Source organism: Salvelinus sp. IW2-2015, linkage group LG13 (assembly GCF_002910315.2).
Source record: "Salvelinus sp. IW2-2015 linkage group LG13, ASM291031v2, whole genome shotgun sequence".
NCBI lineage: Eukaryota > Metazoa > Chordata > Actinopteri > Salmoniformes > Salmonidae > Salvelinus > Salvelinus sp. IW2-2015.
This window is the reverse complement of record NC_036853.1, coordinates 322,209-348,363: the sequence shown is the minus strand read 5'-3', so window position 1 is coordinate 348,363 and position 26,155 is coordinate 322,209. Positions and strand designations below refer to the sequence as shown.

The window sequence follows — 26,155 nt, the reverse complement described above, 5'->3', positions numbered from 1 at the left end:
CAGCCCTTCCCCTTTTGGTGAATCCCTAAGAATCCGCTATCCAATTGTGGCAGTCGAAAACAGCAACATTGTTTCCTTATGTATAGAATGGTTCTAAGTAACCCGTAAATTACTAAAGAAATGCTTAGACTAAGATAATATTGTTACGCTCTCGAAATCACCCAGTGCGGTGGCTTACTGGTGAAGGCATGGAAAAACAACCGAGGTTATTGGCATCCCAACTCTTCCTGAAAAACAGCGTCTTCGAAGTATTGTTAAACGGTGTGCTTCTGACATGGAAAGAGATTCCGGACAATAAAAAAGTAGTTTCGGGCAGCATACATCACCCCTTCAAAGTCGGTAAGTGTCATAAGATAAACTGGGTATTAAGTGTGAAGATATATGCTACTAAAATACTCCGACTGAGATCGAGGGACAGAGGTGATTTATAGCCTATAGTATGTCCTCTTTGTGGGATATATTTGCTGTCCACGTGACGTGCGCAGACTACGGTTAGTCTTAAAATATGTAAATTATTCGTTGCCTGCACCTAACCTTTTTGCTGATGAAAGACAATACATTATTGTTATTGTCAACGAATGACATGGTATGTTAAAGCCTACTATATAGGCCTATTCGAAACCGACAGTGACAATTTAGTGCAGTCTTATTTTAATGTAMATTTTTATTAGATACATTTTTATCATAGCAGCGAGACTATCCATTTCCCAGAACTAAGTTTTAAATGAACGCAAGTCAATTATGAGCTGTTGGATGACAACAGCGTCGCTATGTCGGGTCAATTGGATGGTACGCCATTTGTTCTTGGAGTTGTTCTTTATGAGTTGCCTGACATTTGTCATCACCTCATACGGTAGGGCTAATAACCACTATAGCGCCTGCACGGTAGCCTTCATGTTTTACGCATCCTTCATGTTGTCAGTCTATTCCCAGTACATTTAAACGCACAAAGCATCATAAATCTAGGCTGTAAATTATGTATTAGTCTTTATTATGGGCTAATTAGATTCAGCAATGTATTGATATTCAGATTGATGAAATTGTTATTATAGCCTACTATGTTACATGAGCCAACATGTTTGAATGGAATAGGCATTGTTTACTTACACAGGCAGCCCAATTCAGAAGTTTGTCACTAATTGGTCTTTTGACTATTCACATCAGATATTTTCACATTATATACAGGTCAAAAGACCAATTAGTGAAAAAAAGATCAGAATTGGGCTGCCTGTGTAAACTGAGCCATAGTACGACATCCTTTGTCACCTGAGATTCAGACRAGGAGCAAACATAGAGACAGAGGACTCCTCTTTGTGTCTGTGGCATTATAGCATCTAACAGCATTGGCAGTGCCATTGAGGCGATCTCCATTTTGAAGTAGTCATTTTTCTTCTTCACGATCGGCTGATCCGTCAAGATGACCGTTGGACATGACTACAACAAGTTCACCAGGAAAGATCAGCCAATGAAGTGGAAGTCCCACCCAAATGCCTTGCTCAAGGGTACATCGGCAAAGATTTCATCTAGTCCGCACAGGGATTTGAACCAGCAACCTTTCGTTTACTGGCTCTTAACAGCTATGCTACCTGCCGACTCTGTTTAACTGGGTATGGTCTGTTGAATTAAATGTGGCAGTAGGCCTACCACCCCTGAAACCAGGCCTAAATGGAAATTGACTTTACWAAAAGCCTTTTGGATATTCAAAGCATCTTATTGTGGTGAATTCAAAAGCATAGCCTACACTAGAGATATGAGGGAAGAGAGCGGGTTCATGATATGATAGGCCACGTAGAATCTATAGGAATCCAACGACAATTGTCGTCAACCAATCCAAACTATTTAGATTTCCAAGTCAGGTAATCAACAATATAACATGTTTGATGCTACTTTGGATATTTAATAACTCATCTAAAAATATTACAGAATTCTATGATTTTTATCCCACAGTCTGACAGCAGCCTCTGTTTATTATTTATTAATACCCTTGAACCACCCCTCAGTAGCTCGAACAGTATCACCTTTGCAGTTTAGTCGATCGTTATCACAGATTGAGTTGCAGTCTTGTCTGCGGCCTAATTCTGTAGTAGACCCTGTGCCATTCAGGTTCTCTCATTCTAACAACGGACAGGACAGCCTCACCAAAAGCAAACACACCCATCACTTTCACTGTCAAGGGATAGAGGAAGGCCTAGCACGGGTCTTCCACAATGTAGTTCCTGGCACATGTTGTAATGTTTCAAACAGTCCAATGCAAACATGGGAGCCCATCCATATTTGTATGAAGATGAACACTCTGAATCGGAGCTGAGAAGGGCATTCACTCATGATGTCACTCACCACACTATGATGGATAAGGGCCTGCTGTTCTGTTGATATTTTCCCTCTGCTTGCTTGGCTCTTTGACATTTCCATGGARGGCTAATGCTAGCTAGTCTGATTTGGTGTTAGCAGCAACATGTGTCCTGCAAAGCAGGCCCATGACCTACCAAGGGTTTGAATTTCTCCCGCTCCTCATCCCCCAACCCAACTTTCTTTCTATGGCTGTTATTAGCGAAACCAGTACACTAGTTGCACAACTAGGAAAGATCCGGCTAGTGCATAGGACAACGGTGACTTGTGTTTTCCAGAGCAGCTCCATACAATATGGCTGGTACAGTATGTTGTTTATCTATCCTTGTTGTGAGTAGATAATGGATTTCACTTATGTAATACTGTTCACTAAGTCATTGGGGTCAACCTTGGGGTGCAGTTTGAGCATCAGGGGAATGAGGAGGAAAGTCATGAAGAATTGCTGTGTGTGTGTGTGTGTGTGTGTGTGTGTGTGTGTGTGTGTGTGTGTGTGTGTGTGTGTCAGTATATTTCAAAGGAGAGAAGATTATCTTCAAATATCAATTGTATTGATCTTCTCATTCAATGGAGAAACTGTCAAATGAGAATCTATGGTTTAGGGTCAAACTAGGTAGGTAGGCCTTGATGAGTACAGTTTGTCTGTGATGACTCGGGCTGGGATTCAATCTGAAACCGTGCCATTTAAAGGCCGCTACACACCCTACTCAAACAGAATGATGGAGCGCCGTATATGTTCCGTTCTAAAATTTGAGCCAAACAAAAGTACGTAGAAAACAAAGCTCGTTACCTGCAGTGTTTACCATGAATGCGATCTCTGCTAACACGGTCACATTGCCTTTTAAAAGCTGCCTTGTCTACTGGCATGATCATATTGAATACTGGCCTTAATGTCATCATTTTCATTGACAACAGAGAGGAGTTGACATAATGACCCAGAGCACTGGAGCAAAGGCCCTTCACAATCACTGGCCTCCCTTCAGTGTTGTGAATATTTCATGCCCGACCCATATCCAGATAGCTAGGTTAGCCTTTATTTTTGTTGTTTGTCTTGTATGTCTCGAGCTAAAGGGAGTCGGTAAACATCGGTATCTACAGACCTTTTTGTCTTAGCTCGGCACAATATCATGTCGGATTATTCTGTGACTATGTATTAGGAACACCTTCCAAATATTGAGTTGCCCCCCCCCCCGCCCTAAGAACAGCCTCAAATTATTGGGGCATGGACTCTACAAGGTGTTAAAAGCATTCCACAGAGATGCTGGCCCATTTTGACTCCAATGCTTCGCACAGTTGTCAGGTTGGCTAGATGTCCTTTAGGTGGTGGACCATTATTGACACACAGGAAACTGTTGAGCGTGAAAAACCAAGCAGCATTGCAGTTCTTGACACAAACCGGTGCGTCTGTCACCTACTACCATACCCTGTTCAATGACACTTAAATCTTTGGTCTTTCCCGTTCACCCTCTGAATGGCACACATACACTATCCATGTCTCAATTGTCTCAAGGCTTAAATCCTTCTTTAACCTGTGTCCTCCCCTTCATTTACACTGATTTTAAGTGGTTTTAACAGGTGACATCAATAAGGAATCATAGCTTTCATCTGGTCAGTCTGTCATGAAAAGAGCAGGTGTTCTTAATGTTTTGTCTACTCAGTGTTTATCACTAGAAAGATGATTGTTGATATTAATAAACCATGACCCAAGGAGTTGATAACATTGGCCAACTAAGTATCTGAGAATCAAGTGTGTTATGTAGCATTTAGGCCTGCGATCAAATATGGTATGACTAACCATTATAATGTCCTCGGCTACAAAGGACCAATGGTGTACATTCAGCAGGCCAATGTTAAGACCTATATCTCTTACAGTGACATTGTTATAGCTGTAARTTGTCATAACAAAATGAAATTATCCTGTCRTACWTATGTGGTGGCTTCCCATGTGGACAATATATCTGTCTAGAGATAAAACGGACTAGKGACCTCCCTGTGTCGTTAGTTCTTTCATCTTGAGGCTGTCAAAGGTCTCTTCATTTATTTCAGAATGGATGKGCTTTGGCGTCGAACCTATTCATTTCAGGAGCTGGAAAAAGTCCATTAAATTCAGAGATATCTGATGTTCCAAGGACAAAAGTCTGGAAAATGAGCAATCACAAGCAGCTTTGTTGAAATAATCATCTCTCCAGACGAAAGGGGAATAGTCTTTGATAAAAACACTTTTTTTCAGGCTTAAAGGGTCAATTAGTTTCTACTTATTTCTCATAAGATTATTATTTTCCATTCTCCAGCTAAAAGGGATCAAACGACACAAGACCTTATCTCGGAGTAGATTGAAAGCTGGCTCCACTGTCTTCAGTGCCAAAATCTGCTGCATCTGAGAGAAACGCACGTTGAGCTAAGACAGAGAGGAAGAGGTCATGTGAGAGGCCCAACTATGCTGAAATCGGTCTCCTTTCCTGCAAGTGGAATGTATGTTTTTTTCATWAAAAAAAAAAAAAWTTGGCCACCAAGCAAGGAGTTTTTGTATGGAGTTCAATGAGTGTCGAAGTTGACCAACAAAATAAATGAATGGCTTATTTGTTACGTGAGGTTTATTTGATTGAATAGAAGTTTCATAATAAGGAGGACACGTGACATCCCTGCAAGCAGGAGCTAGACTGTCTGCTTTAATTTGAGGGTATTTTCATCCATATCGGGCTAACTTTTTGTACCTAGTCCCCCCCATTTTAGGGGACCAAACGTATTGAGAGCGATTCACTTGTATTMGAGTAGTCAAGGGTTTAGTATTTGTTTCCATATTGCTAGCACACAATGATTACATCAAGAGTCACTTTTATTATAAATAAGAATAGAATGTTTCTAAACACTTCTACATTAATGTGGATGCTACCATGATTACAGATAGTCCTGAATTAATTGTGAATAATGATGAGTGAGGAAGTTAGCAGCTCAAATATCATACCACCAAGACATGCTAACTTCTCATGGGAGATTTGCGGTTTTTTTTGGGGGGGGGGGGTTGATATTTATGCCTCTAACTTTCTCATCAATATTCAGGATTATCCATATTCATGGTAGCATTAACAGTAATGTAGTGTTTAGAAACATTCTATTCTTATTTACAAAATTGACTCCAAAATGACACTACATTGTTTACTATTAATTTCTATTTCATAATCTGAAACACAAACAGCAAATGCATCAAACAAGTTTGTAGTGTGACAAGCTTGATTTAATCAATGCGTTCTAGGAATATGGGACCATATTAGTGGATTTCCCAATACTTCTGGTCCCCTAAAATGGGGGGACAATGTACAAAAAGTATTGTAATTTCTAAACGATTTATCCGATATGGATGAAAATACCCTCAAATTACAGCTTTAAAACTTTAACCTCGTAGTCATTATATCAATTGAAATCCAAAGTGCTGGAATACGGAGCCAAAACAACAACAACATGTGTCACTGTCCCAATACCTTTGGAGCTCACTAGAGTGACTAGTTTGAAATGCTTTTGCCAGCTGTATTTGACAGGGTTCCCTTTGCTTGACAATGTTCCTATATCTCCGATCAGATTTAAAGGACATAAAAGTTGGAGAGATTAAATGAAACCCATTTGCTATGAAGAGGCCTAGTGAATCGGGCTGGATTTTGAAGTTCATCTTGACGAGTATGCTTTTAAAGTAATTGCAAAAAGGTTCCTATGTAGTGACAGGACACAACACCTTTGACTCCCATCTAGGCTTACATCAAATACAGTGAGCTGTTTGTGTAGTGGTGACTCCAGTGCTCCTAGTTGTAATGGAGTGTCGTGTGGTTTCTTGCCCTCAGCCAATGGTGATATTCCCACAGGGAATTTCACATACACATCAGAAATGTCTCTGTATGTTCACAACCTTGGTAAGTATGTACAAAATGTGTGGTCAAGGAAGAGGTCAAGTATTACGGAGATGTTTGTGTACAATATCTAAAGAAAAGTGGTGCAAGTAAGCACATTCTCTGCTGTAGCAGCTGCATGTTTCACGTTTATGTGAAAATGGGGGAACTTTTGTGAACACAAGGTTCTCTAACCGAATTGGTTTGACCTGGTTTGTAAAAGGGATGGCACCTCTTGGGACATTGTGAAGGGTGAGGAGATTAGGGCTGGGTGATATATCAAATTAAGTTGATTATGCGTCTCATATATACTCAGCAAAAAAAGAAATGTCCTCTTGCTGTCAACTGTGTTTATTTTCAGCAAACTTAATGTGTAAATATTGGTATGAACATAAGATTCAACAACTGAGACAAACTGAACAAATTCCACAGACATGTGACTAACAGAAATGGAATAATGTGTCCCTGAACAAAGGGGGGGTCAAAAGTAACAGTCAGTATCTGGTGTGGCCACCAGTTGCATTAAGTACAGCAGTGCATCTCCTCCTCATGGACTGCACCAGATTTGACAGTTCTCGCTGTGAGACGTTACCCCACTCTTCCACCAAGGCACCTACAAGTTCCTGGACATTTCTGGGGGGAATGGTCCAAGCCCTCACCCTCCGATCCAACAGGTCCCAGACTTTCTCAATAGGATTGAGATCCGGGCTCTTTGCTGGCCATGGCAGAACACTGACATTCATGTCTTGCAGAAAATCATGCACAGAACGAGCAGTATGACTGGTGGCATTGTCATGCTGGAGGGTCATGTCAGGATGAGCCTGCAAGAAGGGTACCACATGAGGGAGGAGGATGTCTTCCCTGTAACGCACAGCGTTGAGATTGCCTGCAATGACAACAAGCTCAGTCCGATGATGCTGTGACACACCGCCCCAGACCATGACGGACCCTCCACCTCCAAATCGATCCCGCTCCAGAGTACAGGCCTCAGTGTAACACTCATTCTTTCGACGTTAAACGCAAATCCGACCATCACCCCTGGTGAGACAAAACCGCGACTCGTCAGTGAAGAGCACTTTTTGCCAGTCCTGYCTGGTCCAGTGACGGTGGGTTTGTGCCCATAGGCGATGTTGTTGCCAGTGATGTCTGGTAAGGACCTGCCTTAAAACAGGCCTACAAGCCCTCAGTCCAGCCTCTGTCAGACTTTTGCAGATAGTCTGAGAACTGATGGAGGGATTGTGCGTTCCTGGTGTAACTCGGGCAGTTGTTGTTGCCATCCTGTACCTGTCCCAAAGGTGTGATCTTCGGATGTATCGATCCAGCTGTTACACCTGGGCTGCMACTGCGAGGACGATCAGCTGTCCATCCTGTCTCCCTGTAGCGCTGTCTTAGGTGTCTCACAGTACGGACATTGCAATTTGTTGCCCTGGCCACATCTGCAGTCCTCATGCCTCCTTGCAGCATGCCTAAGGCACGTTCACACAGACGAGCAGGGACCCTGGGCATCTTTCTTTWGGTGTTATTCAGAGTCAGTTAAGGCCTCTAGTATCCTAAGTTTTCATAACTGTGATCTTAATTGCCTACCGTCTGTAAGCTGTTAGTGTCTTAACGACCGTTCCACAGGTGCATGTTCATAAAAATGTTTATGGTTCATTGAACAAGCATGGGAAACAGTGTTTAACCCTTTACAATGAAGATCAGTGGAGTTATTTAGATTTTTATGAATTCTCTTTGAAAGACAGGGTCCTGAAAAGGGTATGTTTCTTTTTTTTGCTGAGTTTTATATACAGTTGAAGTCAGACGTTTACATACCTTAGCCAAATACATTTTAACTCCGTTTTTCACAATTCATGACATTTAATCCTCGTAAAAATTCCAATGTCTTAGGTCAGTTAGGATCACCACTTTATTTTAAGAATGTGAAATGTCAGAATAATAGTAGAGAGAATAATTTATTTCAGCTTTTATTTCTTTCATCATATTCCCAGTGGGTCAGAAGTATAGGTTTGAGGTCAAGGCTTTGATGGCCACTCCAATACCTTCACTTTGTTGTCCTTAAGCCATTTTGCCACAACTTTGGAAGTATGCTTGGAGTCATTGTCCATTTGGACGGCCCATTTGTGATCAAGCTTTAACTTCCTGATTGATGTCTTGAGATGTTTCTTCAATATATCCACATAATTTCTTTCCTCATGATGCCATCTATATGGTAAAGTGCACCAGTCCCTCCTGCAGCAAAGCACCCCCACAACATGACGCTGCCATCCCTGTGTTTCACGTTTGGGATGGTGTTCTTCAGCTTGCAAGCTTCCCCCTTTTTCCTCCAAACATAACTATGGTTATTACGTTCAAACAGTTCTGTTTGTTTCATCAGACCAGAGGACATTTCTCCAAAAAGTACAATTTTTGTCCCCATGTGCAGTTGCAAACCATAGTCTGGCTTTATTTTTTATTGTATTTTWWTTTTTTTATTTTTATGTATTTTTTATTCATTTCTAATAATAACAATTACAACAATACTGAATGAACACTTATTTTAACTTAAAATAATACATCAATAAAATCAATTTAGCCTCAAATAAATAATGAAACATGTTCAATTTGGTTTAAATAATGCAAAAACAAAGTGTTGGAGAAGAAAGTAAAAGTGCAATATGTGCCATGTAAGAAAGCTAACGTTTAAGTTCCTTGCTCAGAACATGAGAACATATGAGCTGGTGGTGTCCTTTTAACATGAGTCTTCAATATTCCCAGGTAAGAGGTTTTAGGTTGTAGTTATTATAGGAATTATAGGACTATTTCTCTCTACAATTTGTATTTCATATACCTTTGACTATTGGATGTTTTATAGGCACTTTAGTATTGCCAGTGTAACGTGTATAGCTTCCATCCCTCTCTCGCAACTACCTGGGCTCGAACCAGGAACACATCGACAACAGCCACCCTCGAAGCAGCGTTACCCATGCAGAGCAAGGGGAACAACTACTCCAAGTCTCAGAGCGAGTGACATTTGAAACGCTATTAGCGCGCACCCCGCTAACTAGCTAGCCATTTCAGCATCGGTTACACCAGCTCTAATCTCGGGAGTTGCTAGGCTTGAAGTCATAAACAGCGCATGAAAGTGCTGTTTGAATGAATGCTTACGAGCCTGCTGGTGCCTACCATCGCTCAGACTGCTCTATCAAATCATAGACTTAGTTATAACATAATAACACACAGAAATACGAGCCTTAGGTCATTACTATGGTAGAATCCGGAAACTATCATCTCTAAAACAAAACATTTATTTTTTCAGTGGAATACGAACTGTTCCGTATTTTATCTAACGGGTGACATCCATAAGTCTAAATATTCCTTTTACATTGCACAACCTTCAATGTTATGTCATAATTACGTAAAATTCTGGCAAATTAGTTCGCAATGAGCCAGGTGCCCAAACTGTTGCATATACCCTGACGAGAAGTGACACAATTTCACCTGGTTAAATATTGCCTGCTATTGCCTGTAAATCATTGCATGTTTGTAGGCTTGTGTGGCCTTTAGTGAGTCTATGATCGTATGTTATCCATTTGTATTAATTGTATGTTGCTCATTCTATGCCGTTTTAATATGAGTAATTAACCAATGATATTAGGCCACTGTTGGCCATGATTACAGACACCTGTGTGTCTTGACACTATATATAAACGAGTCATCCCGCAGTGTCTGTGATTGTACCCTGATGAAGACAGCTTGCCTGTCGAAACGTTGGTAACTAAATATTTTTGCATCTGAGCTCCTAGAGTGTGCGGCTCTCCTTTATTTTCTAATATTGCCTGCTAACCTGGATTTCTTTTAGCTAAATATGCAGGTTTAAAAATATATACTTCTGTGTATTGATTTTAAGAAATGCATTACTTWAGCTTGTTTGAGCTGTTCTTGCCATAATATGGACTTTATCTTTTACCAAATAGGGCTATCTTCTGTATACCACCCCTACTTTGTCACAACACAACTGATTGGCTCAAACGCATTAAGAAGGAAATAAATTCCACAAATTCCAGGTGACTACCTTATGAAGCTGGTTGAGAGAATGCCAATAGTGTGCAAAGCTGTCATCAAATCAAATGTATTTATATAGCCATTCTTACATCAGCTGATATCTCAAAGTGCTGTACAGAAACCCAGCCTAAAACCCCAAACAGCAAGMAATGCAGGTGTAGAAGCACGGTGGCTAGGAAAAACCCCCTAGAAAGGCCAAAACCTAGGAAGAAACCTAGCTGGCTGTGCCGGGTGGAGATTATAACAGAACATGGCCAAGAAGTTCATAAATGACCAGCATGGTCAAATAATAATAATCACAGTAGTTGTCGAGGGTGCAGCAAGTCAGCACCTCAGGAGTAAATGTCAGTTGGCTTTTCATAGCCGATCATTAAGAGTATCTCTACCGCTCCTGCTCTCTAGAGAGTTGAAAACAGCAGGTCTGGGACAGGTAGCACGTCCGGTGAACAGGTCAGGGTTCCATAGCCACCGGCAGAACAGTTGAAACTGGAGCAGCAGCACAGCCAGGTGGACTGGGGACAGCAAGGAGTCATCATGCCAGGTAGTCCTGAGGCATGGTCCTAGACAGGAGAAGTACTCCAGATAAAACAAACTGACCCTAGCCCCCCGACACATAAACTACTGCAGCATAAATACTGGAGGCTGAGACAGGAGGGGTCAGGAGACACTGTGGCCCCATCCGATGATACCCCCGGTCAGGGCCAAACAGGAAGGATATAACCCCACCCACTTTGCCAAAGCACAGCCCCCACACCACTAAAGGGATACCTTCAACCACCAACTTACCATCCTGAGACAAGGCCGAGTATAGCCCACAAAGATCTCCGCCACGGCACAACCCAAGGGGGGGCGCCAATCCAGACAGGAAGACCACGTCAGTGACTCAACCCACTCAAGTGACGCACCCCTCCTAGGGATGGCATGAAAGAGGCAAAGGGTGGGTACTTTGAAGAATCTCAAATATAACATATGTTTTGATTTGTTTAACACTTTTTTTGGTTACCACATGATTCCATATGTGTTTTCATAGTTTCCATGTCTTCACTATTATTCTACAATTTAAAAATAAAGAAACCCTGGAAGGAGTAGATGTGTCCAAACTTTTGACTGGTGTGTGTGTGTGGTGATGATGATGATTATTTAAAACAATTATTATAATTGGTGGTTGCCACTATTTAGCTGTGCCATTATGCCGCTGCTAAATGCATATATGGGAAACACTGCAGCTGGATAAATGCAACCACTCAAATTTATAGACAGTTTTTGGAGCAAGGAATGACGCAATTATCATTTTTTAAGCTATACAATGTTAGTTTAGAATTACATTGTTTACAAACAATGAAGTTAAACAAGCTTATATTTTAGGTTTGGGTGAACTAACCTCATGAGGCATTTGAGTTATATTCTTCAAGAATCAATGGCTATATATCATTACTTTAGAAGTCAAGTCAAAAGTTTGATGTGCTGTACCAATCCCAGGCTGCCCCTTTCTTGAATTGCTCTCTGGTGACCATAGCATGTTGCTACCATTGGCCTTGCCTCTGTGCCGTGTTTCTCAGTTAGGTCCTCTGAGACATTACTGACACCATCAGATTAGTCTCTCTCTTTGAGGCAATCATTAGCCAGATTGGTTTGCTGCTCGTAAGAAAAAGCCATACATATCAAAGTGACTGGAGACGTGCACTTTAGCTTCTGCCTGATTGTGTCTTAGCTAAACTACCTTTTCACCCAGACCAGAATCCAAACTTGACATCTGTGCACATAACTCTAGTTTTCACGCAAATCGTCCGTGGATGTTGTATGACGATGACTTCTGGCCTTTTCCTGGTGTTTCTCAATCACTCATCTGTGTTTTGATTCTTCCTCACACTAAAACACCTCTCCAAAACACCCTCTCCCTCCCTGCATGTTGTCCCATAGTCTGTGTCCTTGTGGTGGCGTTTTAAGGCAGGGGTTCCCAAACATTTTCACTCAGGCCCCCTTCCAGCATTGGGGAACATCCCGCGCCCCCGACGTCTATTTTTATGGGCACAAGCACTGTTTATGACACACACTGTTCACACCCCCTCGTTGGTGGAGAGAATTTTGCAGGTTTAAGCTTATTTCCTGTAATTCTAACACATTTTGCCATGGGGGGGCAGAGAACATTTTGCAGTTTGAACGCAAATTTTGTTGCAATTCTACACAGTTTGGCATATCTAATGTCCATATCTAATGTCTAAAATCTTTGGGCTAAAAAACCCAGCAAATTTTATTTTTAGCTCATGGTCTAGTTATAAATAGCTCTCTAAGGTATGCAATGACTGACATGATGAGGAAATCTAATTCGCTACCCAATTTTGAAATTTGCAATTCCTGCCGACCCCTCGCACCTCACTGTTTTTAGGGACAGGGATGGTGCCTCACAGTAGAGGCCTTCACGGGTCCAAAAAGTTTATCATACAGACCCGATATGCATGAATATATATTTTTTTATATAGATACCTGTTCCAAACGGACCCGAGAACCACTCGACCCATTGCATATAGGCCTGGTCGGCTCCAGACTCTATCCGAGTGAGGGAAGCAGCAGAAAAGTAAATTTTTAAGTAACCAGAGCTGATAGCGCGAGGTAGAAAGTGGTGACGCTCTAGCAGGTGCCGTGCTGTGTGTAGGCTAAAGTGAGTGAGTGAGTGACTCAGGGTGCAGGGAGGGAGACGCAGCAACCAATTAAGCCAACTTGCGCTATAGTAGACTAATAGCTGCCAGATCTAGGTTATTTATCATCCAATAGGATTACGTAGTACTTGTCTTGACTGCATCAAACCGGGATAAGCTAGCTAGCTAGGCTAATTGAGGCTGCATGCACTTTCTCGTCCTACACAGTTACAAACAACATCTCCATTCAGAATATTAAGTAACAGCCTACCTGTTGGCTCTTGGTCGTTGTAGCCTATCCTTGCTTTTTAACTTTGAATTCCATCTTCCATTGATTAGATATCTCAACTTTTGCCGCACACTGAGGCTCTATGACTGTAGCCTGTTGGTGTTTTCATGACTTATGATTGGCCAACAACAAGCTACACACATCACTCATGAAAAGCAAGAGCAGCAGCATCAATTATACAAGCACCTGCTCCCTCGCCTCTCCTCTTCTCTCCCCTGTAGCAGTCTCGTGTGGGTCCTTCCGGACATGTCAGTTAAAATTAGTTAGAATTAGTTAGAATTCTGGATCTGGACCCTCTCAGGTATTCGTGTACAGGTGGATCCATGAAGACCTCTACATCAGCTTGTTGAGCCAAGTCACTCCCGCCATACCTCTCCTCCCAAGTCACTCCCGCCATACCTCTCCTCCCAGGTCACTCCCGCCATACCTCTCCTCCCAGGTCACTCCCGCCATACCTCTCCTCTATAGTGGCCTTTATTTACACTCCTTAGCCAATGGGGTTGTTGGCACCTCCAGCAATGGTGAACTTGGTCATATAGTCTTTGATAAATCTCACAGTACTGACATGTTATCAACATGTCATAGGTCATGGACAGGTACTTGAAAAGTTGACTTCTCAGTCGACACAAACTGCATTCGAGGTCGGCTTGATGGGTTGGGGTATGCAGACAGGTTTTTCGGTCACTTCGGTCCTTGTTTTTGAAAGAAAAGCACATTTTTGGTCCATTTTTAAAATAACAACAAACTGATCAGAAATACAGTGTAGACATTGTTAATGTTGTAAATGACTATTGTAGCTGTAAACGGCAGATTTTTTTAATGGAATATCTAAATAGGCGTACAGAGACCCATTATCAGCAACCATCACTCCTGTGTTCCAATGGCGTGTTGTTAGCTAATCCAAGTTTATCATTTTAAAAGGCTAATTGATCATTAGAAAACCCTTTTGCAATTGTTAGCATTGCTGAAAACTGTTGTACTGATTTTAAAGAAACAATAAAACTGGCCTTTAGACTAGTTGAGTAACTGGAGCATCAGCATTTGTGGGTTCAATTACAGGCTCAAAATTGCCAGAAACAAAGGACTTTCTTCTGAAACTCGTCAGTCTATTCTTGTTCTGAGAAATGAAGGCTATTCCATGCGAGAAATTGGGAAGAAACTGAAGATCTCGTACAACGCTGTGTACTACTCCCTTCACAGAGCAGCGCAAACTGGCYCTAACCAGAATAGAAAGAGTGGGAGGCCCCGGTGCACAACTGATCAAGAGGACAAGTACATTAGTGTCCTGTTTGATAAGCAGACACCTCACAAGTCCTCAACTGGCAGCTTCACTGTTGATGTTGAGACTAGTGTTTTGCGGGTACTATTTAATGAAGCTGCCAGTAGGGCTGGGCAATATGGCAAATAAATTATCACGATATTTAAAAAAAATTCATTCGATAACGATAATTATCACGATTATAAATCGAATAATGTTTAAAAGGTGTATATCTGCTTCAAACTCAAGAATCCCTGAACAAACCGTGGTTAGAGCATTGGGCCAGTAACCGAAAGATTGTTAGATCGAATCCCCGAGCTGACAAGGTAAAAATCTGTCGTTCTACCCCTGAACAAGGCAGTTAACCCACTGTTCCCCRATAGACCGTCATTGTAAATAAGAAGTTGTTCTTAACTGACTTGCCTAGTTAAATAAAGTTTACTTTTTTTTTTTATTATGTGAGCTACACATAAAATTATACTCGAAGGAAAATTGTTCCACGTTTTCGGGCAGGGCGCACGTACCAGTGGTCAATTAAATGGATAAGCCTCTTGAAACATTTAAGTCATTTAGCAGACGCTCTTATCCAGAAACCTTCCTTTTCGACTGTGCTAATTGGTAACATGTCCTGAGCAATGCAATGCAATGCATAATAGCATTTGTGATGTCTTTTCTATGTTTGTTTGTAGGGCATAAACGCTGTCAGTGTTGACTGCTTCGGGCAAACATCCCTAGATTGGCTGGTGCTCGAGGGGCGTTTATCAATACCGTGATGCACACTCAAACTTCCTGCATGTTCCTAAGAGTGATTTTTCTTCAGATGTTGAAAAAGGTTTGTCGTWTTACCAGACTTCGTAGCCACCTGTCTACGGCACAATATCCCCCGAACATTGCTCTGCTCTTTGTCDGACTTCAAAAAGCCAAACCACCAAATTACTGAAACAGTTTAACCCTTTTTATCAATAATTTCTTCGTTGGAAGCTGCTCCTTCTCAACGGCTATCACAGCCGCTGTTTTCGCCTACATCACTCATTTTTCGTGGTTAATAGTGGCTACTCCATYACTCGAGGTGCTAAGTGGTTTTTAGTGGGCGTATACCTCTCCACGTGCATATTGTCACTTCTCTGCACATTCCTGCTGCGTCACAGAGGTGAAATGGACTGCTGTACCTAATTATTCTATATCRACATTATCAAAAATGAATCTAAAYRTTTTWWWWWRKTWWTKRRGGRARKWAWTWMCYYSRWTAATTATTGATATTGATTTATCGCCCAGCCCTAGCTGCCAGTTGAGRACTTGTGAGCCGTCTGTTTCTCAAACTAGACACTCTAATGTACTTGTCCTCTTGCTCAGTTGTGCACCGGGACCTCCCACTCTTTCTATCATTAATGAATGATCAACACAGAAGTCTCACGAGGTCATTAATGTTTCCCTGATTTCCTATAGAGCTGTTGTAGAACTGCTGTAGGCACAAAAACAAATGAATGCAGACTCGGCTCATGATAATGACTTCAGGAAAAGGGTGGTAATAACAGGCACCATTAATGTAGGAGTTGCCCTAACAATATGGTATTGTTTGGTCCATAGTGATTGATCTAATCTTTCTCCAAATGATCCCCTTCTATTATCCATCAGTAGTGCTTTCTATGGCAGGAGCGGTCAACAGCTATACAACACTAATGGTTCTCCCCCTCCTTGCCTTGTCTGTCCAACACTAGCTCCACCCTAATGCTGAAATCAAACTGTTAATAGCCCATTAGAGCTCCCATCTCATCACATTAACTTTATTAGCATGAAGCTATCCAAGCTGTAATTGATACAGCCAGCCAAGTTTGGTTGGGTAGGTAAAAAAGKGCTTGAGATCCTGGCACATAGTGTCTCTCTCGTTTTGTGTGTGCTTTTCCCTTTTCCAATACATTTAATTTCTAAAGGGTAAATCTCTGGTTCCTGCCACATTGTGACAGATTGATTTGGTGTGTTTAACAGGTACCAGCCACAGCGTGTCCGTGTCTGAGATCCTAGCAGTCCGGGAGCTCGATGTGGACGGCGGGACGAAAGATGGCAGGTGGCAGAAAATGACCCAGAAACTGACTGAGGCCTATCCATATGCATTCACAGGTACAAATTGTTGGTCATCTAGAGCAATCTACAGATAATGGATTCMATATGTAGTGTGATTACCCATAAAAGGTTTATACAAATATGTCCATTCAATAGAGAATTGCTTCTGAAAAACGATAGTCCAAACCCCATGTATCTACCATATACACTGCTTTCAGAAAGTATTCATACCCCTTGACTTATTCCACATTTTGTTTATACAGCCTGAATTCAAAATAGATTAAAATAAAAATKCTCACCCATCTACACACAATACCCCATAATGACAAAATTAAAACATGTTTTAGAAATTGTTGCAAATTTATGAAAAATGAAATGCATAGATATCATTTGCAAAAGTATTCACACCCCTCAGTAAATACTATTTCTTTCAAAAAATTCGTCAAGCTCTGTCAAATTTGGTTGTTGAACATTGCTGGAGAACCATTTTCAGGTCTTGCCATAGATTTTCAAGTAACTTTATGTCAAAACTGTAACTCGGCCACTCAAACATTCACTGTCTTCTTGGTAAGCAACGCCATTATACATTTGGCATTGTGTTWTAGGGTATTGTCCTGCTGAAAGGTGAATTAATCACCCAGTGTCTGGTGGAAAGTAGACTGCGCAAAACTCCAGTCCTTAACRATACAAGCATACCCATAACATGATGCAGCCACCACTATGCTTGAAAATATGAAGAGTGATACTCAGTAATGTATTGGATTTGTCCCGAACATAACACTTTTGTATTCAGGACAAAAAGTGAATTGCTTTGCCACTTTGTTTGCAGTATTACTTTAGTGCCTTGTTGCAAATATGTTTTGGAATATTTGTATTCTGTACAGGCTTCCTTTTCACTCTGTTAATTAGGTTAGTATTGTGGAGTAACTACAATGTTGTTGATTCATCCTCAGTTTTCATCCTCAGTTTTCTCCTATCACAGCCATTAAACTCTGCAACTGTTTTAAAGTCACCATTAGCCTCATGTTGAAATCCCTGAGCGGTTTCCTTCGTCTCCGTCAACTGAGTTAGGAAGGACGCCTGTATCTTTGTAGTGACTGGGTGTATTGATATACCATCCAGTGTAATTAATAACTTCACCATGCTCAATATGGTAGATAATACCGCAATGTAAATTTGTTTTGTTAAGCCTCTGTACCCTGTCACCCCTTCGCGTCCCCCTTCCACAGTGTCTTATGTGGAGAGAGCGAGGCAGCACYGCTGGCGGTGTAGTGATGTCACCTTCCACTGTTCAGAGGGGGTGCTGTGCCAGCAGTGGATCCAGACCATCAGAGAGCAGCTCACAGCACTGAGTATGGCTGAGTATTACTGACAATGAATATGCTTTGTGAAGTCTGGTTGCAAGGCTTACTCAGAAATGAGAGTGGCCGTCATTCTGTTCTGTTAATCAGTAGTGCTGAGCGATTAACCGTCATTTCATATTTCTTCCAGTCATTAAACAACTCTTTGACCGTCTGTTCAATTACTTGAATTCCATCTAGTTCATTTTTTTTATGTGAGCCCAGAGTGCCATTTCTCTAGAGAGAAATTAAATAATTCATGACAGAAATCAAGTAAACTATGTGGGACTCTGGGCTGAAGGGAGTTGTCATTTTCATTAAGCAAATATTCAACCTAGTTTAGCTCAGAAACATGATAATTAACTACAATCCAATTGTGCCAGTTTTTTCAGTTTTGGACAGAGATAAGAGAGGTTGCCAACATCAGTCTAAAATAAGCCCAATGTGTTTCTATGTTCTTAATTTGGACCTCAACTTGTCGCCTGCCTTTGACAACGACTCCCATTGTTAGGGCAGAGACATCATTATATACAGATCTCTGGACGGATGCACTTTTACGCTTGCTATGTTAGGTTAGATGCACACAGAGAGGAATGTACACAATGCTGAGAGGGACAGAAACAGTTTGAAAGTATGCCTTATCTACTTTGAAGAACTAGTAAAATGATTTTGTCAGACAGCTTTGCAACATAGGCTACTTAGGAAGGCTAGCTAAATAGAATGACTAGACAGTACAGTATGGGGAGCACAGAGATAACGTTAGTTTTGGCTCGCTGACTGCTACTGAGCAGAGATGAGATGACTTTAAGGAATGAAAAATAATATACACAACTGATATTTGATTTCATAGTAATTTCCTATTTTTCTATTGATGTCTACCAATGTGGACCTGACAGAGACAATGGAATATTTTCAATGTTTTGGCAGTTATTTCATTTTTTTAAAGCATTAAATACATTATCGAAAAACGTGATTATTTTTTCAATAATCAAACCGACCTCAAAGAGCACTAATTGTTCAGTACTATTGCTCAGCCTACAGCCTAGAAATTGATCTGGCAAAAAATCTTTCACTTGACTTTTTGCAGCTAACAGACCCAAGCATTTGCTGGTGTACATCAACCCTTATGGGGGCAAGCAGCAAGGCAAGTGCATTTATGAGCAGAAAGTCGCGCCTCTCTTCGCCTGTGCCTCCATCTCCACGGACGTGATTGGTGAGTTCCTGCCAAAGACATTAAACATGMTTTAATAAARGATGAGTCTTTATGGGCCAAGTCAAATTGTTCACTGTAGGCAAATGGGCACAAGCTCTCTCAGGCCGCACAGGAATATGACATAATTTACGGCCGCCATCCATCATCCTAGTTCCTCATTGGAAAGGATGATTGTCGATGAATACTGGATTCCTTTATATCCGGTTTACTTCTCAGACTTAAGAAAGACTGTGGACGTTTGTGACTGTGGAATTTCAAAGTCACACATTCTGACGAATTGTATTTAACTATACAGCTGCTCGGGTTAATATCAAGATACTGATACAGTATTTGAACAGTTTTATTTAAAAAAATTACGCTGGGTGTGAAAATGTTTGTACATAAAATCAAACTTCCTTTGGCTACAAATTGTTACAATGTCTAACAATTAGAGAAGAGAAAATGTCTACTTTAGGGCTACTTTAGGACTTCTGCTATCTCAGACTTCTTTATGGAAAATGCTTAGTCGATATATTTCTCCAAGCGAGTGAATGATTACTCCTTAAGTCCAAAATATCGATTTATGCAACAAATTAGGAAAACATCATGCGACATAAATGAATCAATTGTAAACCTGTTCAAGTTGACATTTCAAGTGTATCCCAACTACAGGAAGCACTTGAAAGACAAACGTGAAGCATGCTGAGACGTCTAACTCTTTCCTGGTCATTTGTTGTCATAGTTACAGAGCATGCCAATCATGCCAGGGACCACCTGRAGACAGAGGCGGAGTTAAAGAAATATGATGGGTGAGTCGAGGATGGAGATGTTCTCAATGTCATTGTCGCTATAGTAATCAAAGGTCTGTTTTAAAGACCTCTTTGTAGTCTGGTTTTCAGCCCAACCGTCACTAAATCATATTCAACCAATCACAGTTGAACTAAAAACACCCCGGGTCAAGTATATTCATCTCAAACGACAAASAAAAAGATCCGTTTTGTTGTTCTGACCTCTGTGTGTTACATGACCTTTGACCTCTATGCAGAGTGGTGTGTGTGGGCGGGGACGGCATGTTCAGCGAGATAGTTCACGGCCTGGTCTCTCGAACACAGAGGGATAACGGAGTGGACCAGAACAGCCCGGAGGAGAAGCTGGTACCGTGTAGTCTCCGCATCGGCATTATACCCGCAGGTTAGACAAGACCCCACGCAGACATTAACAAGCACATGCATGTACACATTCTATACATGCCATCTGCAAGCATTCTCCTCTCTTGGTGTCTTGACAATATAGAATCTTATTTATATTTAATATTTTTGATTTAATGTAACAATGTTCTTGTCTATAGCTATTCTGTACTCTGTCATGTGTTTTGTTTTATGTGGAAGAGTAGCTCCTGCATGTGCAACAGCTAATGGGATCCTAATAAAGTAAAAACACACACACCACTATGTTTACACAGCAATGATCACATCATAAGCTATAAATAGCTCAGTTTATGACATGACTGCGTATGTTTACAAACTAATGTCAACCATGAGGTCCATTTCATGTACACTACACTATCTGTGTTGATTTCCGCGTTCCATTTTTCCATCAACAAGACAATGATACATTATGTTTCTGACTACACAGACAAAAGCTAGCAGTGTGTGTGTTTGTAATAATAATAGTTTGGTGGGTGCTTATAATTGTCCTCTCTCATACATGTACAAGTGTGTCACTAATATCATGCGTGTATTAGGTGTGTGTGTGTGTTCTTCACACACCACACACACACACACACCTGGCCGTGCTCACTCTCCAAGGGTGTTGGGATATGCAATAAAAAACATTTCCAATACATGCATATTAGTACACACTTGTACATGTATGAGAGAGGACATTATAAGCACCACACAAACTATTTTATTACAAACACACACACTGCTAGCTTTTGTCTGTGTAGTCAGAAACATAATGTACCATTGTCTTGTTTTGTGTGGTATCCAGGTTCAACGGACTGCATCTGCTATGCCACTGTCGGCATCAATGACCCTGTGACCTCAGCTTTACACGTCATAGTGGGTGGGTGCAGTTATCTACATTGACATATTAACAGCACTTCCAATTAAATTGCCTTTTAAAAATAGTGTAACTGACATTTTTATACAGCACAGACTAGTAGCATAAGCCTTTGTTATCACTGTTCCAGGTCATTGCTGGAGCTTCATTGTGAATAGAAATGTCTCGCGTTTGTCACTTCTATGTTATCGCTATAGCACACTCAGCTGACCAACAAGTGATAGCCGTGACCTAGTTATTCAAAGCTTTTGAGATAAGAGGAAACTGCTGGAGGTCAGGGTGGGTGGATGGGTGTGCAGGTGTGTTTTTTTATAGTAAAAGCACATATTGTGTGTCATCACACCTCTTTAGGACACTGTACCCCACACACACAGTATCTGTGGAGGATCACTCATACTAGACTTGGGGGGGTGTCTTCACAGGAGACTCCCAGCCAATGGACGTGTGCTCGGTCCATCACAATAACACATTCTTGAGGTATTCCATCTCCCTGCTTGGATACGGTTTCTACGGCGACGTGCTGGCAGACAGCGAGAGGAAACGCTGGATGGGACCAGCCAGATAYGACTTTTCAGGTGGGTCAGAGGAGTAGCTTTAGCTGTTTTAGGAAATACCACCRTTGGTACTGTTGCGGTAGTCTGTTGCCATTGCTAGTGAAATGGCATGATGTCGTTTTGTGCAGGTTTTAAGACGTTTCTGACACATCACCACTATGAAGGGGCTGTGTCTTTTCTACCAGCAACTGACACACTGGGAACACCGCGAGACAAGACCAGGTGTAGAGCTGGGTATGTAGTACTGTACACTTACAACCTGTTGTGTAGTTTAGTATTACATGTTTGTCTAGATGGTGCAAAGGAATTTGCTCACTTGGCTAGCCAACTCCATTCCTGCTTTCCAGGTGCTTCATATGCCAGCACGACGGGCAGCTGTATTCAGGGGATTCCCCAGAGGAATCCAAGACTGCTCCAGATGTCTCAGACAGAGGTAGGTACAGTATCTCTGCCTGAATGCACATATGGCCTCGACTCCACACGCCATGGGTCTCTACTGAAACCTGCTCAATGTTTTCACCACAAAGCCCCAACCTCTGTTTCTGCTCTGTTTCTGCTCTATCCCAGAATATGAAATGGGGTGGGGGGTAGTCAGAGGGAAGTTCCTGGCCATCAACGCRGCCAGTATGAGCTGTGCCTGTCCCCGTAGCCCCAAGGGCCTGTCCCCCGCCGCCCACCTCGCTGACGGCACCACCGACCTCATCCTCGTACGCAAGTGCTCCCGATTCAACTTCCTTCGCCACCTGCTACGCCACACCAGCAAAGACGACCAGGTAACCACACTGGATGGGGCTACTGTGGGTACTCCAACCCGGGTCCATAGCAGTGTTTGCATGAGATGGTTAACTCGCCACATTCCTGTATCAGGGATTTCACTTTCTCACTTCTGTTCCTCCCCCCTTCAGTTTGACATGACCTTTGTAGAGGTGCACCGTGTGCGGCGCTTCCGCTTCACGCCGCGCCACTGCCAAAACGACTCGGAGCTGGACCTGAGGGAGAACGGCAAGCAGCTCTTCAGCCAGATCTGCCGGGACCACCCGGGCTGCAGCCCTGCCTATAGCAGCTGGAACTGTGACGGCGAGATCCTCCCCCACGCTGCCATTGAAGTCGGGTACGCACCCCTCTACATGGAAATATACACACTTCTAAAAGTTTATTTCCTGCACTGTGCTGTCTTCAACATTTGAATTGAATTCCTGCCTTAGTTTTTTTCCCTGACAATGTTTTCTTTGTCTTCTGCCCTGCCAGAGTTCACTGCCAGTTGATCAAGCTGTTTGCGCGAGGGATCGAAGAGCAGCCTTTGTTTGAGGACCTCGCCAACCCYCCGTGTGCACTCTAGGTCCCCTCGCCCCTCCGCTGCCCTACCCTATCAGTCACTGGAACAGTCCTACAGCGTTTCAAAGGCTGCCACTGCTGTCACTTACCTTAGCCCTGTGCACTACCTTTCTCTAATGTACTTTCTGGGGCCATTTTGGAGGTCACAGGTCAAAGAGTGCTGATGCTGGTACATTTACAGAGGTTCATTATCCACTATAGCGAAGAACAAATCATGAAAATCTTAAATGAATGTACCCYCTTCCTGCTATCCTTTTGCAATAAAGAGATGTTAACCAACACTTAACGTGCTGTTCAACATTTGTAGAACCTCCGTTTGCACGTGTTGAAATGTATGCTGCTCCAAATGATGAAGAATTGGTACAAAGCTTTGTTTGTTTATTTATCCATTTGGAGAAACCCAATATTAAAGGATGTTTTAATGATTCTAGCTGCTTGCCTTGTTGGATGTTATTTCCCTGCACCTAAAAAGCATGAATTTGAATACATTTGTGTGGATGATAGGATATTGGATGAACCAGAGCACTCTCTATGGGTACCAGATGCCAGCTAGCTTGTCACCTTAATGTGGTAATTTAATATGTCCTATATAGCTACAGTATACCACCAGACTGGCTAGAGTCACACTGAAAACTCAATGTACTGTAGCGTATCAACAGTTTATGCCCTGACACATGTGACTTGGTAGCATTAAAATAGAYGCAGCAGGCTCATTTTTCCCAGGCTATTTCTGCCATTGCTGCGATGTCATTCCATGTTAATATGCTGTGGTGTCTGAGGTTGCTGTCAGAAAAGTGTTGTGTATTTGTTGCACTTGCAGTGCTTGGTGTCCTGCGTATCATATTGCCGGTCTGCACACACTTGTCTGGTGTCTTTCCCCGCTAACTGTCGAGCTCTTGTCTTCCGGTGCGGACCCCTCCACTGTCCGACTGGTCTGCTGGTCGACCCCACTGTCTGCTGGTGCGACTCCTCACTATCGAGCTGGTCTTGCTGGTCGACCTCCTCACTGTCGAGCTGGCTTGCTGGTGCGACCCCTCACTGTCGAGCCTGGGTTTGCTGGTGCGACCCCGTCCTCCGAGCTGGTCTTGCTGGGTGCGACTCCTCACTGTTCGAGCTGGTCTTGTGGTGCGACCCCTCACTGTCGAGCTGGGTCTTGCTGGTGCGACCCACTACGGTCGTGCTGGTCCTTGCTTGCGTGCGAACTGCCTCAAACTGACGAGCTGGTCTTGCTGGTGCGACCCCTCACTGACGAGCTGGTCTTGCTGGTGCGACTCCTCACTGACGAGCTGGTCTTGCTGGTGCGACCCCTCACTGTCGAGCTGGTCTTGCTGGTGCACTCCTCACTGTACAGCTGGTCTTGCTGGTGCGACTCCTCACTGTCGAGCTGGTCTTCCTGGTGCGACCCCTCACTGTCGAGCTTGGTCTTCCTGGTGCGACTCCTCACTGTCGAGCTGGCTTGCTGTGCGACTCGTCACTGACGAGCTGGTCTTGCTGGTGCGACTCCTCACTGACGATGCTGCGTCTTGGCTGGGTGCGACTCCTCACTGACGAGCTGGTCTTGCTTGGCGACTCCTCACTGTCGTGCTGGTGCTTGCTGTGTGCGACTCCTCACTGTCGAGCTGGTTTGCTAGTGCGACCCCTCACTGTCGAGCTGGTCTTGCTGGTGCGACCCCTCACTGTCGAGCTGGTCTTGCTGGTGCGACCCCTCACTGTCGAGCTGGTCTTGCTGCGTGCGACCCCTCACTGCGAGCTGGTCTTGCTGGTGCGGACTCCTCCACTGTCTTGGCTGGTCTTGCTGGTGTGACTCCTCACTGTCGTGCTTGGTCTTGCTTGGTGCGACTCCTCCACTGTCGGCTGGTCTTGCTGGTGCACTCCTCCCACGTGTCGAGCTGGTCTTGCTGGTGCGACTCCTCACTGTCGAAGCTGGTCTTGCTGGTGCTGACTCCTCACTGTCGAGCTGTCTTGCTGTGCGGACCCCTCACTGTCGAGCTTGGTCTTGCTGGTGCGACTCCTCCACTGTCGAGCTGGTCTTGCTGGTGCGACTCCTCACTGTCGAGCTGTCTTCTGGTGCGACTTCCTCACTGACGAGCTGTGTCTTGCTGGTGCGACTCCGCACTGTCGAGCTGGTCTTGCTGGTGCGACTCCACTGTCGAGCTGAGTCTTGCTTGGTGCGACTCCTCACTGTCGAGCTGGTCTTGCTGGTGCGACCCCTCACTGTCGAGCTGGTCTTGCTGGTGCGACCCCTCACTGTCGAGCTGTTCTTGCTGGTGCGACTCCTCACTGACGAGCTGGTCTTTGCTGGTGCACTCCTCACTGTCGAGCTGGTCTTGCTGGTGCGACCCCTCACTGTCGAGCTGTCTTGCTGGTGCGACCCCTCACTGTCGAGCTGTCTTGCTGGTGGCGACTCCTCACTGTCGACCTGGTCTTGCTGGTGCGGACAAGGAAAATAGTATCAATTCATGGTTGTTCACTTCTTCATTTTTTATTATTCTTTTAATCTGACCAAAATACTAGTCAACTGTATGCTGTGGTGATGCAGCCTGGTTTAGATGTCATGCTGCTGTGGTGATGCATTCTGGTATAGATGTCATGCTGCTGTGGTGATGCATTCTGGTATAGATGTCATGCTGCTGTGGTGATGCATTCTGGTATAGATGTTGTGGTGATGCATTCTGGTATAGATGTCATGCTGCTGTGGTGATGCATTCTGGTATAGATGTCGTGGTGATGCAGCCTGGTTTAGATGTGATTTTGCCTAAAACGTCTGGTATACTCCCTCGTACCATTGACTTAACACTGCAGCTAGTACTAGAGGTCACATAGCATCCCCAGTGTCAGCCTGAAAGTAAAAGATTGATCTGAGATGTGTGTCTTCAACAATAAAAATATACGCTTAATGAAGAGCTCTGGTCTGCCTTGGATTTGGAAGGATATAATTACAATCTCAAATCAAATGTTATGGAATTTGTATGTCACATGCCTTGTAAACAACAGGTGTAGACTAACAGTAAAATCCTTACTTACTGGCCCTTAACAATGCAGAGAGGGGGAGAAATAGAAAAATAGTAACAAGGAATAAATATACAATGAGTAACGATAACCTGGCTATATACACAGGGTACCAGWACCGATTCGATGTGCAAGGGCATGAGGTAATTGAG

The 26,155-nt window shown here is 43.0% G+C and overlaps 1 protein-coding gene across 4 annotated transcripts; it reads left to right on the top strand.

Annotated features, from left to right (window-relative positions):
• On the top strand, positions 1 to 23,424 carry LOC111971914 (ceramide kinase). Of its 4 annotated transcripts, none has more exons than XR_011480713.1 (13): positions 1 to 339; positions 16,435 to 16,566; positions 17,739 to 17,861; positions 18,937 to 19,062; positions 19,784 to 19,850; positions 20,087 to 20,232; positions 21,034 to 21,108; positions 21,528 to 21,680; positions 21,788 to 21,893; positions 22,007 to 22,092; positions 22,227 to 22,432; positions 22,584 to 22,770; positions 22,908 to 23,424. XR_011480713.1 is itself a non-coding variant. In XM_023998699.3 (13 exons), the coding sequence occupies exons 1-13, from the start codon at positions 189 to 191 to the stop codon at positions 22,996 to 22,998; spliced, it is 1,668 nt and encodes a 555-aa protein (XP_023854467.1). In that variant the 5' UTR covers positions 2 to 188; the 3' UTR covers positions 22,999 to 23,424. The 4 variants fall into 4 exon arrangements, 3 of the variants coding, with proteins under 3 accessions (XP_023854468.1, XP_023854467.1, XP_070302151.1); XM_023998699.3 differs by having other exon boundaries at positions 2 to 339; positions 22,565 to 22,770; XM_070446050.1 differs by lacking the exon at positions 1 to 339 and adding an exon at positions 10,991 to 11,202 and having other exon boundaries at positions 22,565 to 22,770.
• The last annotated feature ends 2,731 nt before the right edge of the window (positions 23,425 to 26,155 follow it).